General features: G+C 40.9%; 1 protein-coding gene across 1 annotated transcript in view; it reads left to right on the top strand.

Annotated features, from left to right (window-relative positions):
* The window catches only part of LOC126092533 (odorant receptor Or2-like), a 40,947-nt gene extending 26,244 nt beyond the window's left edge, over positions 1–14,703 (top strand). Inside the window, exons 4-5 of the mRNA XM_049908165.1 lie at positions 351–512; positions 14,015–14,703. Of these exons, the coding sequence (XP_049764122.1) occupies positions 351–512; positions 14,015–14,071 (219 nt within the window). The 3' untranslated portion in view covers positions 14,072–14,703. The remainder of the gene's footprint in view (positions 1–350; positions 513–14,014) is intronic.
* The last annotated feature ends 2,625 nt before the right edge of the window (positions 14,704–17,328 follow it).

Genomic DNA, 17,328 nt, shown 5'->3' with positions numbered 1-17,328 from the left:
GGGAAACAAGACAGACTTTTTGCATCACAACGTGATCTGTTCAGATCATGAGAGTGTTGTTACCTAGCTTGGAAATAGACCATGAATATCAAAGTAGGGATATTCGAACTCACGTGGAGGTCCAACAATCGTTCTTGTCGCGGACCATTCGCATCTAGAATAGGAAATGTAAGAAGTGAGCATGGTACACATAGAACCGTTCTCCGGATATCATATGTCGTCTTTCGGACCATAGATCAAGACTAGTGCATTTCAAATGTTGGTGTGAATTTGTAATATGTAGTTACTGTCGTGTCTTATCCTTCTTTCTCTGCAGGAGGTACGTTAGCGTGTCTCGTGTGGTGTTTCAGGGCGAGAATTTGACGCTGGCGGTATATGATGCGGTGACGTCACTACACGAATGCTCCACGTCCATCAAACGATCGCTGCTGCTGCTCATGCTGAGGTCTCAGCGGACGCTTTGCATCACTGCCGCCGGATTCTTCCCTCTCTCCAGAGAGTCCTTCGTGTCGGTGAGTAAGTTTCCCTCGTGTGTGCAACAACAAATATCCTCCTACTCCTGTTTTATTATAGAATGAATTGTATGTTAGACAGGAGAGAAAATAAAACGATACGCTCAGGAATGCCTTGGGGTGGTTGTAGAGTGGAGACAGGCAGAAGTCCCGTGCAGTGACTCTGATTATAGCACAGTCTCACAGTTAAGCATATCTGTTCACAGAGTACAGAAATTGAACCATTTGTAGGTGAATAATAACGTAAACATTTCGTGAGCTAAGATGGCATTTAGACTGCATCTTTCAAAGTAAACATCTCTTTTGTGCAAGTGAGACGGGTGTTCTTGTATGTCGATTTCACACATAGGATACCTGTACTAGAATACCGACAATACGCTGCAATCGGAAACTTATCCTTGGCTCTCTGGTTGGCTAACAGTAGGCCAAGTGCAACTATGAGCCTACACTCTATCTTTTTTCCTTTACTTCCTGAACCATCCTTGAGAATAAGCACCGGTACCTAACGCTATCCTCCACTGCTGAGCGAATAAAATTGCCACAAATTGAGCATTACCATTGATCCAACGAAAAATACGAGAATGTGTCATAAGTGCGTGGTAGAATTAGTGAATAAAGATGATTTTTGTCCTTGGAGAGAGGTGACTATTATGTGAAGAACTCACTCTGATTGGTGAACGAGTATGACCCCACTTCGTAGCCTGCCATTTACCGTGATGCGAGCCGTAAGATATTCAACTACCAAGTTGAAAGAAAATCTGCTTCGTTAAAGTGTACTTCAAAGAAGCAATGATCACACCTGTACGACTCTTCTCGTATCCCACAGTAAGCGTTAGCGCAGAGGTGATCAACCGGAAGCCCGTTTAACCTAGCCCTGTGTTTCCGGGCACGGGACCCACGAAATAGACGGGACAGAGTGCGTAAGTCAAAGGACGTGACACTGCAGGCCTTATGAGTGCCAGAAACCGTCTCGGGCGGAGACCGAGTAACTGTTTCAGACGAATTTAACAATCCTTGATTCTGCAAATGTATGCAAGTTTTCGATAGCACCCGAGAAATTTAAACCTTTTATGGGTATCTTTCCAATTAAATATTGATTTCCTGTATGCTCTGCACGGAGCTACTTGCGGCGATAAGGATTAATTGGCAGCGTGTTAAATGTACCGTAATACTATTGTATACTTAGATTATATACCGAAGTGTCAAAGAAACTGGTATTGGCATGAGTATTCCAATATGGGGATATGTAAACAAGCAGAATACGGCCTTGCGGCCGGCAACGCGTAAATAAGACAACAAGTGTCGGACGCAGTTGTTAGATCGGTTACTGCCACTACGACGACAGTTTATCAAGATTTAAGTACCTATGAACGTGGCATTATAGTCGGCGCACGAGCGATGGGACATAGCTTCTCCGAGGTAGCGGTAAAGTGGGGACTTTCCCGAACGACCATTTCAAAAGTGTACCGTGAATATCATGAATCCGGTAAAACATCAAATCTCCGACATCGCTGTGGATGGAAAAAGATCCTGCAAGAATGGATCATTCAGCGTGACAGAAGTTCAGCCCTTCCGAAAATGCTGCAGATTTAAATAATGGGTAATCAACACGTATCAGTCAACGAAACATCATCGATATTGGCTTTCGGAGCCGAAGATCCACTCGTGTTACCTTGATGACTGCACGACACAAAGCTTTACGCCTCGCCTGGGCCCGTCAACATCGACATTGGATTGTTTACGACTAGAAACATGTTGGCTGGTCGGACAAGTCTCGTTTGAAATTGTATGGACGTGTACGGGTAAGGAAACCATGAATCCAGCATGTCAGCAGGGAACTGCTCAAGCTGTTGGAGGCTCTTTAATGGTGAGCCGTGATACGTCTAGATTATAGTTTGACTGGTGACACGTAATGAAGCATCCTGTCTGATCATCTTCAACCATTCATGTCCATTGTGCATTCCGACGGCCTCCGCCAATTCCAGCAGGACAATGCGACATCCCACACGTCCATAATTGGCACAGAGTGGACCCAGGAACACTCTTATGAGCTTACACACTTCCGCTGGCCACCAAACTCTTCACACGGGGACGTTATAGAGCTTATCTGGGATGCGATGCAACGTGCTGTTCAGAAGTGATCTCCAACCCTTCGAACCCTTCCTGATTTATGGACAGTCCTGCAGGATTCATGATGTCAGTTCCCTCTAGAACTACTTCAGACATTAGTTGAGTGCGTGCCACGTCGTGTTGCGGCACTTCTGCGTGCTCACGAAGGGTCTACACGATATTACGCAAGTGTACCAGTTTCTTTGGCTCTTCGGTGCATAACCACAACACATACAAAAACGCAAACATCGTTACATTACATTTATACATCTTATGGTCTATATTTCACAAGTTTAAGAGATTAGTCAGAAAGAATCAATACGCAATGAAATGGGATGCGGAAGTAATAAGAAATAATTATATACGGTTGAATTTCTGTAAGACAATACAGCAATAAGGAATAGCTCAGTAGACAATACAGTTGTAGAGGAATTGATATCCTTAAAAAGTGCAATCACAGAAGTTGGAAAGAAAAACAAAGGCACAAAGAAGATAATTGCGAAGAAACAATGGGTAAAAGAAGAAATCTACTCTGTAGGAACCAGAATGGGTTTCGAAAAAGACGATCGTGTGAAACCCAGCTCGAGCTATTCGTCCACGAGACACAGAGGGCCATAGACACGGGTTCCCAAGTAGATGCCATGTTTCTTGACTTCCGCAAGGCGTTTGATGCAGTTCCCCACAGTCGTTTAATGAACGAAGTAAGAGTATATGGACTATCAGACAAATTGTGTGATTGGATTTAAGAGTTCCTAGATAACAGAACCTCCCCCCCATGAACCATGGACCTTGCCGTTGGTGGGGAGGCTTGCGTGTCTCAGCGATGCAGATAGCCGTACCGTAGGTACAACCACAACGGAGGGGTATCTGTTGAGAGGCCAGACAAACGTGTGGTTCCTGAAGAGGGGCAGCAGCCTTTTCAGTAGTTGCAAGGGCAACAGTCTGGATGATTGACTGATCTGGCCTTGTAACAATAACCAAAACGGCCTTGCTGTGCTGGTACTGCGAACGGCTGAAAGCAAGGGGAAACTACAGCCGTAATTTTTCCCGAGGGCATGCAGCTTTACTGTATGATTAAATGATGATGGCGTCCTCTTGGGTAAAATATTCCGGAGGTAAAATAGTCCCCCATTCGGATCTCCGGGCGGGGACTACTCAGGAGGAAGTTGTTATCAGGAGGAAGAAAACTGGCGTTCTACGGATCGGAGCGTGGAATGTCAGATCCCTTAATCGGGCAGGTAGGTTAGAAAATTTAAAAAGGGAAATGGATAGGTTAAAGTTAGATATAGTGGGAATTAGTGAAGTTCGGTGGCAGGAGGAACAAGACTTCTGGTCAGGTGACTACAGGGTTATAAACACAAAGTCAAATAGGGGTAATTCTGGAGTAGGTTTAATAATGAACAGGAAAATAGGAATGCGGGTAAGCTACTACAAACAGCATAGTGAACGCATTATTGTGGCCAAGATAGATACGAAGCCCACACCTACTACAGTAGTACAAGTTTATATGCCAACTAGCTCTGCAGATGACGAAGAAATTGAAGAAATGTATGATGAAATTAAAGAAATTATTCAGACAGTGAAGGGAGACGAAAATTTAATAGTCATTGGTGACTGGAATTCGAGTGTAGGAAAAGGGAGAGAAGGAAACGTAGTAGGTGAATATGGATTGGGGCTAAGAAATGAAAGAGGAAGCCGCCTGGTAGAATTTTGCACAGAGCACAACTTAATCATAGCTAACACTTGGTTTAAGAATCATGATAGAAGGTTGTATACATGGAAGAACCCTGGAGACACTAAAAGGTATCAGATAGATTATATAATGGTGAGACAGAGGTTTAGGAACCAGGTTTTAAATTGTAAGACGTTTCCAGGGGCGGATGTGGACTCTGACCACAATCTATTGGTTATGACCTGTAGATTAAAACTGAAGAAACTGCAAAAAAGTGGGAACTTAAGGTGATGGGACCTGGATAAACTGAAAGAACCAGAGGTTGTACAGAGTTTCAGGCAGAGCATAAGGGAACAATTGACAGGAATGGGGGAAAGAAATACAGTAGAAGAAGAATGGGTAGCTTTGAGGGATGAAGTAGTGAAGGCAGCAGAGGATCAAGTAGGTAAAAAGACGAGGGCTAGTAGAAATCCTTGGGTAACAGAAGAAATATTGAATTTAATTGATGAATGGAGAAAATATAAAAATGCAGTAAATGAAGCAGGCAAAAAGGAATACAAAATGAGATCGACAGGAAGTGCAAAATCGCTAAACAGGGATGGCTAGAGGACAAATGTAAGGATGTAGAGGCGTATCTCACTAGCGGTAAGATAGATACTGCCTACAGGAAAATTAAAGAGACTTTTGGAGATAAGAGAACCACTTGTATGAACATCAAGAGCTCAGATGGAAACCCAGTTCTAAGCAAAGAAGGGAAAGCAGAAAGGTGGAAGGAGTATATAGAGGGTCTATACAAGGGCGATGTACTTGAAGACAATATTATGGAAAAGGAAGAGGATGTAGATGAAGATGAAATGGGAGATACGATACTGCGTGAAGAGTTTGACAGAGCACTGAAAGACCTGAGTCGAAACAAGGCCCCCGGAGTAGACAACATTCCATTGGAACTACTGACGGCCTTGGGAGAGCCAGTCCTGACAAAACTCTACCATCTGGTGAGCAAGATGTATGAAACAGGCGAAATACCCTCAGACTTCAAGAAGAATATAATAATTCCAATCCCAAAGAAAACAGGTGTTGACAGATGTGAAAATTATCGAACAATCAGTTTAATAAGCCACAGCTGCAAAATACTAACACGAATTCTTTACAGACGAATGGAAAAACTAGTAGAAGCCGACCTCGGGGAAGATCAGTTTGGATTCCGTAGAAATACTGGAACACGTGAGGCAATACTGACCTTACGACTTATCTTAGAAGAAAGATTAAGGAAAGGCAAACGTACGTTTCTAGCATTTGTAGACTTAGAGAAAGCTTTTGACAATGTTGACTGGAATACTCTCTTTCGAATTCTAAAGGTGGCAGGGGTGAAATACAGGGAGCGAAAGGCTATTTACAATTTGTACAGAAACCAGATGGCAGTTATAAGAGTCGAGGGGCATGAAAGAGAAGCAGTGGTTGGGAAGGGAGTAAGACAGGGTTGTAGCCTATCCTCGATGTTATTCAATCTGTATATTGAGCAAGCAGTAAAGGAAACAAAAGAAAAATTCGGAGTAGGTATTAAAATCCATGGAGAAGAAATGAAAACTTTGAGGTTCGCCGATGACCTTGTAATTCTGTCAGAGACAGCAAAGGACTTAGAAGAGCAGTTGAACGGAATGGATGGTGTCTTGAAGGGAAGATATAAGATGAACATCAACAAAAACAAAACGAGGATAATGGAATGTAGTCGAATTAAGTCGGGTGATGTTGAGGGTATTAGATTAGGAAATGAGACACTTAAAGTAGTAAAGGAGTTTTGCTATTTGGGGAGCAAAATAACTGATGATGGTCGAAGTAGAGAGGACATAAAATGTAGACTGGCAATGGGAAGGAAAGCGTTTCTGAAGAAGAGAAATTTGTTAACATCGAGTATAGATTTAAGTGTCAGGAAGTCATTTCTGAAAGTATTTGTATGGAGTGTAGCCATGTATGGAAGTGAAACATGGACGGTAGATAGTTTGGACAAGAGGAGAATAGAGGCTTTCGAGATGTGAGGCTACAGAAGAATGCTGAAGATTAGATGGGTAGATCACATAACTAATGAGGAAGTATTGAATAGGATTGGGGAGAAGAGAAGTTTGTGGCACAACTTGACCAGAAGAAGGGATCGGTTGGTAGGACATGTTCTGAGGCATCAAGGGATCACCAATTTAGTATTGGGGGGCAGCGTGGAGGGTAAAAATCGTAGGGGGAGACCAAGAGATGAATACACTAAGCAGATTCAGAAGGATGTAGGTTGCAGTAGGTACTGGGAGATGAAGAAGCTTGCACAGGATAGAGTAGCATGGAGAGCTGCATCAAACCAGTCTCAGGACTGAAGACCACAACAACAACAGATAACAGAACGCAGTACGTCATTCTCAATGGAGGGAAGTTCTCCCAAGTAAGAGTGATTTCAGGTGTGCCACAGGGAAGTGTTGTAGGACCGTTGGTATTTACAGTTTATATAAATGACCTTGTGGATAACATCGGAAGTTCACTGAGGGTTTTTGCGGATGATGCTGTAGTATATCGAGAATGTAACAATGAAAAATTGTACTGAAATGTAGGAGGATCTGCAACGAACTGACGCATGGTGCAGGGGATGGCAATTGACTCTCAATGTAGACAAGTGCAATGTGCTGCAAATACATAGAAAGAAAGATCCTTTATCATTTAGCTACAATATAGCAGTTCAGCAACTGGAAGCAGTAATTCCATAAATTATCTGATAGTAGGCATTAGGAGCGATTTAAAATGGAATTGCCATATAAAATTAATCGTCGGTAAAGCAGATGACACACGGAGATTCATTTTGAAGAATTCTAATGAAATGCAGTCCGAAAGCAAAGAAAAATGTTACAGTACACTAGTCCGCCCACTGCTTGCATACTGCTCACCGGTGTGGGATCCGTACCAGATAGGGTTGATAGAGAAGATCGAACGGAGAACAACGCGCTTCGCTACAGGATCATTTAGTAATCACGAAAGCGTTACGGAGGTGATAGATAAACTCCAGTGGAAGACTGCAAGAGAGACGCTCAGTAGCTCGGTACGGGCTTTTGTAGAAGTTTCGAGAACATACCTTCACCGAGGAGTCAAGCAGTGTATTGCTCCTTCCTACATATATCTCGCGAAGAGACCATGAGGATAAAATCAGAGAGATTAGAGCCCACACAGAGGCATAGCGACAATCTTTCTTTCCACGAACAATACGAGACTGGAACAGAAGGGAGAACCGATAGATGTACTCAAGGTACCCTCCGCCACACACCGTCAGGTGGCTTACGGAGTATGGATGTAGATGTAGATGTAAAAAATACTTCATCTGGTGAAAGAAAGAAGGAGGCACGAAAATGTTTAGAGAAATTCAGGAATATAGAAATACTTATCGCTGAGGAATGAAATTAGTAGGAACTGCAGGAAACCTAAGACGCAATGGCTGTATGAAAAATGTGAAGAAATAGAAAAAGATATGATTGTTGGAATGACTGACTCAGCATGCAGGATAGTCAAAATAACCTTCGGTGAAATTAAAAGCAAGGGTGGTATCATTAAGAGTCCAACATGAATCCCACTGCTAAATGCAGAGGAGAGAGCGGATAGATGGAAAGAGTACACTGAAGGCTTCTATGAGGGGAAAAATTTGCCTGATGTGATATAAGAAGGAGCAGGAGTCGGTTTAGAAGAGAGAGGAGATCCAGTATCATAATCAGAATTTAACAGAGCTTTGGAGGACTGAAGACTAAATAACTCAGAAGAGATGGATAACATTTCATCAGAATTTCTGAAATTATTGAGGTATGTGGCAACAGAACCACTATTCTTATTGGTGTGTAGAATGAATGAATCTGGTGACATACCACCTGACTTTCAGAAAAATGTCATCCACACACTTCCAAAGACTGCTAGAGCTGACAAGTGCGAGAATTATTGCGCAATCAGCTTAACAGCTCATGCATCCAAGGTGCTAACAAGAAATACAGAAGAATGGAAAATTGATGGAGTGTTAAATGACGATCATCTTGTCTTTAGGACAGGTAAAGGCGCAAAGAGGCAATTGTGACTTTGAGTTAGATGATGGAAGCATGATTACAGAAAAATAAAGACACATTCATAAGACCTATCGTGCTGGAAAAAGCGTTGGGGAATGTAAAATGGTGCAAGATGTCCGAAATTCTGGGAAATACAGTGGTAAGGTACAGAAAGGGGCGGATAATATACAACATGCACAAGAGCCAAGAGGGAATAATAAGAGAGGACGGCAAAGAACGGACTGCTCTGATTAAAAAAGGATGTAAGACCGAGATATTGTCTCTCGCCCCTGATGTCCAATCTCTACATCGAAGAGACAGTGATGAGAATGAAAGAGAGATTTTGGAGTGGAACTGAAATTCAAGATAAAAGGACATCAATCATGCGTTTCGCTGATGACATTGCTATCCTGAGTGAAAGTGAAGAACAATTACATGATCAGCTGAATGGAATGAACATTCTAATGAATACAGAATATGGATTGAGAGTAAATTGAAGAAAGACGAAAGTAATGAGAAGTAGCAGAATTGAGAAGAGACGGAAACTTAACAACAGTATTGATGATCATGAAGTAGATGAAGTTAAGGAATTCTACTATTTAGGTAGCAAAATAACCAATGATGGGCGGAGGAAGGAGGACATCAAAAGCGGACTAGCACTGATAAAAAGAGTATTCCTGGTCAACAGAGATATTTTAGCATCAAGCAAAGTCCTTAATTTGAGGAAGAAATTTGTGAGAATGTACGTCTGGAGCACAGAATTGTATGGTAGTTAGTCATGGACTGTGGGAAAATCGGAAAGGAAGAGAATCGTAGCATTTGATATGTGGTTGAAAAAATGTTCAAATGTGTGTGAAATCTTATGGGACTTAACTGCTAAGGTCATCAGTCCCTAGGCTTACACACTACTTAACCTAAATTATCCTAAGGACAAACACACGCACCCATGCCCGAGGGAGGACTCGAACCTCCGCCGGGACCAGCCACACAGTCCATGACTGCAGCGCCTTAGACAGCTCGGCTAATCCCACGCGGCTATGTGGTTGAAAATTAGGTGGACTGATAAGGTAAAAAATGAGGAGGTTCTGTGCAGAACCAGAGAGGAATGGAATATGTGGGAAACACTGACAAGGAGAAGGGTGGGATGATATAACACCTGTGAAGAGGTCAGGGAATGACTTCCGTGGTACTAGGGTGCTGTAGAGGGCAACAAGACAGAGAATGGGATACATCTACTAAATAATTGAGGACGCTCGTCGCATGTGCTAGTGTGAGATGGAGAGGCTGGCACAGGAAAGGAACTCGTGGGAGGGAGGGGGTGGGGTGGGGGGGAGTGGCAACAAAACAGCCAGAACACTGACTCAAAGAAAAATATTCCCATGTTTTGCAACAATCGAGAAGATGTTCGGACAAATACAACTTGTGATGTGCAATTGAAGAACGGCCCTCGGCTGCCTGTTATTTGTGATCTATGTTTCCATTTGCAAAGCTTTAAGGTTGAGAAAGGAGATGGACCAAACGTGAAAACTACAGCTGCCGCTTTCTTATGTACTTGCGGAAGTCTATGCCGTGGAAGCCTAGAAAGGAACTGAATGATGTCATTCACCTAAACTTCTCCTTTGTGAAGCGGTCAACTTTCAGATCTATCAGATTTAACTACACCAGTGCCTACACAGTTCTGAAATCAACCGGGCATGGTAACGTGAAGAAATCAAATTTTGGCTCAAGTGACATAAGAGCCTGGAATCATTTTGCTACACTAAAATTACTGAGAGACTGAATGAATGATGCAATACGTCATTATTAACATTAGCCGCGAACACGGTACAGTCGGAAAATGCGTGAAATTACGATCCTAGAACTACCTCTCCAAATCTGCAATTTCATTTGCATTGGGCGAATTTTAGGAAACAGAGATACAATTAGATGACCTTTTCCCCGCAATGGAGCATGAGACTATTCAAAACTCTCGTTCTATCTGTAATAAAGTCTACGTTAACAACCCATTGACGATCAGAAAGTTCAGGAAGCAACCTTCCCTTCAAATCCATAAACAGATTGAAGGAAAAGGAGGGAACGTTCAAGGATTTTACAACTACTCAGCCATCTTACCTAACAAAAATTTGGTGTGTAATTGAAATAAGTGTCCAGTGAATCCATTAATTCTCGAAGCTGTCTGTGATTCAGTCCTGCAGAAATTTACGGTCCTAACAACGACATTAGTAACCGTGTAAAATTACACAATCTTCCGCACAAAATGCTTCTTGATGAATTGCACAATGGACTGGGTGAAACTACTGTTCTGGGATCAGTTTTTAGACGTTCCACAAATCCCAAGTTACAGCCAGTATTATTTGGGGAGCCATCAGTAGCGATGGAAACGAGTTTAATCCAGGGATGAGTCAATTTCGTAGCAGCATCTTGAACAGCACTAAATATGTCTTCGCCGGTACATGTGTCTCTCATGGGGACTAAATCCAGAAGCTCTTCTGTGATATTTAAATCTGTATCCACCCCTCGGACGAATATAGCCCATACCGTTACGGTCGCAGGTTCCAATCCTGCCTCGGGCATGGATGTGGGTGATGTCCTTAGGTTAGTTAGGTTTAAGTAGCTCTAAGTTCTGGGGGACTGATGACCTCAGATCTTAAGTCCCATAGTGCTCAAAGCCATTTGAACCATTTTTGAATATAGCCAATTGTGCTGTATGAGTAACGTTGGTACTTTCATCAAGGCACAGAGAATATGTAAAGAACTGTTGCCCTCTCACCGTTAACTGTCGTTCAAAATCTACACTAAAGTCTTCAATACTGAGCGTAACTGTGTATCTAGAGAGACGAAGTGCATGAAATTATACTGAACTTAGAGAACGTATGGATTCAGCAGCAAATGTGGAGGCAGTCTTTCACAAACGGCCCAGTGGAGAATGGTCGAAGATCCAGAGCAATTAAATGTGCAGTTCTAAAGCCTGACCTCATTGCACCTTCATTTGTAGCTTCTAATTCCTAGAAATATAAGCGTCAGGTAGACCCGATTGTAATATAATTTGAATGATATTAATAGTTGATGTAAGAGTAATTGAGATAACCAGGCTTACCTCATTGCCGAAGGTTCCCTTTAACTTTGTACTGTAGACAAGCTGCTCCTGGTGCTGTTGATCGCCTCTCAGCCAGGAGGCTGGAGATTTCGTAGCAACTGCGAGTGTGGTTGACAGTAACAGGACAGGCAGAAGACGGGATACAGCTCGTTTGTTTTGGTGTGCTGGCGTAGTTTGCTTCAGCACCGCGAACTGCGACCGCACTGGTTCTACGAATTGATGGCCGCTGGAAATCTGGGAAGCTCGCCGTATCTTATGGGTATCGCCACCTTTATAAAGAAGTCCCCTTTCCATCCAAATGGCCTCGTTTGCATGTGTCTTCGTAGTGAACCTGATCTTCTTCATTTTAGTTGAGTCTTTTTTTCGTCTGGTATACCTTCCCACTTACAGTTCCTGCAGTTTCTTCTTTTTCAGACTATTTTCATTAATTAGTAATTTGAGCTCACAATTCACGTCCTGCAAATGGTCTCAGGTAGCAGTAGTAGCAGCGTTCTGTCACATTAGAAGCCACGTTGCAGTGATACTACCGCTCTGCTCTGAGATAGTAGCATGATGACTATGCTTCGTCAGACGTAGCACGGTATCATGGTTTCACTGCAGATGATGCCACCACACTTAGGATTGCATTTCAATAACTTCTGAAAGTTTTAATTGTCTCGACAAACTTTTTTTCGCCTTCCCGCGATTAAACTGCTTGAACAACGTTTCTTCCTTTCTGCGAAAACAGTATTAAAATTTACAACTGGTATGTTGTGTATTAGTGGCACAACTGATTGCGTTGCTATGTCAAGCAGTCACAACCTATTAGAGCGTGGTCGCAGAGTGCAACGAGCTTTAATCAGCGATACAGTTAATTTCAGTATACCATTAAGTGATATTTTAAAGTTAATGTCCACCACGATCACTTGTGGAACAGTTAATTCCTATACATTTTAAGGGTATGCCTTCACGAACACAGAAAAATTCAGTGTTACATTCAGGTAGTCGTAATGTTTAATGACCAAATATAAACACAGAGTACCGCTGAATCGTCGTAATAGCCTATTAGTTTCAAATCAGTATAATCAAACTGTACAAGCCTCTCCTTACTATACAACTGTGAATAATATCTACGTTAGGAAAATACCAAACAAATCACTTCACCAACAAGTTTATGTTCTCTTCTACATATAAAACATAGTTGTTTCACACAGCAACGTACACACTACTGTCACCGAATGAAACTTTAATCATCACGCATGCTAAAGGCAGTCGTGGCTAATCAGAACTGAACGTATTGATCATTCAGAAACAGTTGTGGTAACCTGTGTAAAATGGTACAATACATGGTTAAAAGTTTCATTGGGTAAAGCACAAAAGCTACAGAATTTATTGGTGAAGCTGCAATATTTGATATAAATATTTGTATGTGTATGTTTATTATGTAATTTTTATAAATAACATAGTGCTTTTGAAGTAATGGTTAAAAACAGTCCTGATAGCAATTTTAGTTTTTTATTTTTCAACGACGCGTTCCTCCGTATCTTATCTTGAAAATGTAGTGACTTTACTATTTAATATTTCTAGTTTTTACTGAGTTTAACGAAGGCGATGTTGGCCTGATATATTCGACGATGCCCTTTGGCTACACTGACTAAAGTATTCTTCTAAGAAATATCAAATTAAGGTATTTGCTCTTTCAATATTTGATCTGTTTATGCATGCTTTTAGGCTATCCAAGTCTGCACAACGCGATCGCGATTCTTAAATAGATTTATTTGTTCTCTGTTTTCTATGTAGATGACCTGAAGATGCCTAAATAAGGCAAAACGCGTCGTTGGAAAATAAAAAAAAAACTCAAATTGCCACCGAGACGGTTTTTAACCAATACTGTTAAGCACTGGTTTGCGGTATCCCACATATGGATTGGAAGAAATTCAATACTTTTGAACATGGTGCCTGAAGAAACTTGAGGGAGTAGTGTGGATAATTTTGAATATGGCGCACCTTGGCAAAAAAATGAAAACTATGTATACTGCAATATCATTGACTGTCTTATTTTTAATGAAATACTGTCTCACCCAGCCATCTTGCTATTGGAGTGTTGTGATTGGCTGAAAAATTTTTCCCACCGCTACCTTCTGTTTATTTAATTTCCCGCTAACGTAACGCCAGTGGAGAAATATCGTGGCTTGTGATGTCATGATGATGAAAAGGGGGGAGAATTCGGACATCAGTGATGTAAACAGAGTGGTCCACAATCCACACTGTAAACAATGTGGGCTAGCGGCAGCTACTATTCTCAGAGCTGCTAAACAATTACGTTGACATATCAGCTGTGCTAGTAGTGTAGAGCTACAGACCAGCAACAAGCTATGAACCACATAACATTTGTAAGTTTGTATAGTTTCTAAAATTTATGCCACACTGAATCAGCAATGCTATCAAATGAAAGATGAGGCTACATGCTTGTAATTTAATGTTTATTTGCACTTGTATTATGTGAAGCAATAAAATACAAAAAAGTAATATAGTGAAATGTGATTTATTTATTCATTGAGTTGCTTACAAGTTACATTTTCCTTTTCAGATCTTAAATATCTCTTACTCATTCTTCACCATTCTTCGAAATTTCAAGGGTGAATGAAGAAGGATAGACACTGCTGCTACACTCGCTGCTGTTTTGTTGTGATTTAACATCGATGTCTAAAACGATAGAGTTGTGCATAGCTTGGAACAGGGGTATTTTATTACTCTGAGAAAATCACTACAACTGCATAATGTTTTATATTCTGATTTTAATGTAGCCTGTCTGATAATCTACCGAAAGTACTAATCTAGGGATAAGAAAAGAATTTTCAGATAGATTAACACATTATGACTGTCTTTCACCATGATAATTTATTTGAAGACTGCATAATCTTTTACATTCTGATTTTAATGTAGCCTGTCAGATAATCTACCAAAAGTACTATTGTAGGCATAACACAAGAATTTTCAGTTAGATTAACACATTACGAATGTGTTATACTATGATAATTTATTTGAAGACCTTCTCTAAATTAAAATGGGCTCCACATTACGTGACAACACATAACCTACAAACAACAATTTAGGAATGCCATTAGCACCATGCTCCAACCACTGTACATACTGTTACGCAGATTTCGTAAGCAATAAGTTTAATTAATGCGCTACTTATGTAAGATCTCACGCACCTGCAAAGTTTTTTTCAGAAAATTGTAAAATATAATAAATATGTAAAGCAGTATTAAGTAAGTTGACCGATATTTAATCATGTAATTTTCACCCTGAATCTGGTATTTTTTCCTGGCAACGTTAACTATAGTGAGGTTTCAACTGATTATATGTACGTCTCCAACTTTCCGTCACAAATAAAGATTAGCTGATGGCAGAGTGTCTCTTACCAACATCATTTTCAACCTATTATTGAATCCCTTCTACAGATCTGAAGTATATTCTGATTGCAAACCTGTGCAAGAAGGTTACTTTACTAAGAACTGGTGAAGTGAACCATTAGTTGCACTTTAATGCTCTCTCTACAACGAGTTTTTAGTGTCACTGGATACCACTTGGGTCATATAGATCTCAAGTAATTTACAACGGATATATTGGGACTATTTCAGTTAACTAACAGAACAACGTACATTATTGTTGGTCAATGTAGCAGTAATGATACTATTTGCATACAGAGACAGGGTCAAAAAACGAAAAGAACTCAAACTTGGGATGGTATTAACGCTAGTGGTACCCAAATCAAAAACCATGAATAATTTTTAATGTATTGTGAATATAAAACTAAACAAATCATTATTTGGTACAACAGACTCAGAGAGAGAAAGTGGTGCATTTTTTTTCCAATGTGCTCATGAAGTCATATTAACCCCAGTGGTACTTGGTGGATTTACGAGAATTATTGGAACCAACCAGTGTTGATTCCAATTTCCAAAGTAAATGTTCACATTATTAAATTACTTGTAACCATAACGCAACTACTTCGATCGACAACTTTGTATGGAAGACATATGGATGAGGTACCCACCGACCTGCAGTGCAAACAGCACTATGATACAATGACTGCCAAAGCATGTTGTCGAGTGCTGAAGGAGTCGCATAGACCGGCTGCAGAATGACAGTATTGACGTTAGAGCTGTACTGGTACGATACAAGTATTCTATCTGCTAGTGTCAATCCATGGTTTGAATTTCGAAATCACTTAGGCTATGATGAGCGTAGACCAGACGAGCTCGCTCACTGCTCATGACTCTAACCAAAAATTTCTGGCCCTGACAGTCTCGTGTGTTATTGGTAGCTCTCTCGTAGACCCCACATACAGGTGTGATTTCCCGTTACTTCGTTAGTCCAGCCTGGTGTAGCAACTATAGATAGTTGTGCACCAAGGAACTGACATAATGGCTTGTGCCCTAGCCACTCTAGCAATCGCACGACAGACACTGTTTGGCCAACGGACAAGAACAAGAACCTCAGAAGTCCTACAGCTTCTTCAACATTTTGTTTACGGATCACAATGTGCAGAACTTTATCATACAAATTCACACTAGGTTTCAGAGAGGAAATTTTTCGCTCTGCAGCGCAGTATTTTCTGGGTTGAAACTTACTGGTAGATGGAAACTGTCTCCAGGATTGCAGCATGACACTGGGAATTTCGTCTTTCGTGGGGCTGTGCTCTACCGACTGAGACATCCATGCACGAGTCAAGACCCACCTACAGAGTTCTACGCCCGCCAGTACCTCTTCTCCAGCTGTACAGAAGTAGTCTTGCATAACTTGTGGAACTAGCGCTCCCGAAAGAAACACTATTGTCAAGATAAGGTTTAGTCACACACTAGGGGATTGATTGGTTTGAGAATGTGTGTTCAGCCGCTTTCTGGACACAGTCGTCTAAGTTGTGACTAAGCCATTTCTCCACAGAATACTTTGTTCTGGGAATTTTCGTCCCGCAAGTTATGCAGAGGGACATGTGACAAGTTGTAGTGATGCTATGAGACCAGGACGCATATTTTAGTTGGATGAATCAGTTGACGAGTACTGGTCAGCAAAAGGCAAAGATCCCAAGTGCGAGTTCCGGTTTAGCACGTAGTTTTCATTTGTCAAAAGATTTCAGAAGTTAGCTTTATTGGAACAAGAATCACGTCAAATGGAGTGTCTTACGAGTATGAGAAGAGGTGAGGAAAAAGAAAGAGACTAAAACATCGTAACATGTTTTATAACACGATGGCAGAATAGGGAGGATGTGCTGATGAAGCTATTTTGTAAAAAACAAAAGTTCAAGATATATAGCGTTTATTACGGAATTCAGAATGAAACAGCACATAGTGCCTAAAAGATTTGCAAAATGTATACCATAGTTAGATGACTAAGACAGTAGAAGAACCATTCTCAGTACAAGGGAAAGGAACAAATGCAACCAAATCACACTACAATGTGGTATTACTAAGTTTTCTGGTATGTATGTGGCAAAATGTTAGTAATATTTCTTCAGTAGGAAATTTTCAAAGTGATTACAGGAACGAGTGTATTATTCAGTATAATTTCCCGAGAAGTACATCCAGTATAACACGTTATTTAGAAAAGTCATTAACAGAACTGATTTGTTCATTATAAAACTGAATTAATATTTGTAAACGTACTCTTCTGGGGCCGTTGTAACAGTCAATAAAATTATTATAGATGTGTGACAGCATTGTCAATGTGTAAAATTCTCCGACGTTTCGACCACTGTTGCAAATGCCCTTCCTCAGGGAATTTTTGTTAACTGTGGCTGAAACATCGGAGAATATTACACATGCATAATATGATTATATACCAAAAAGAATTTTTATGACTGTGAATTAACGTTGTTTTGGGCCATACTATCACCTC

The sequence above is a fragment of the Schistocerca cancellata genome, chromosome 7 (assembly GCF_023864275.1).
Source record: "Schistocerca cancellata isolate TAMUIC-IGC-003103 chromosome 7, iqSchCanc2.1, whole genome shotgun sequence".
Taxonomy (NCBI): domain Eukaryota; kingdom Metazoa; phylum Arthropoda; class Insecta; order Orthoptera; family Acrididae; genus Schistocerca; species Schistocerca cancellata.
This window is presented reverse-complemented; position numbering and strand designations above follow the sequence as displayed.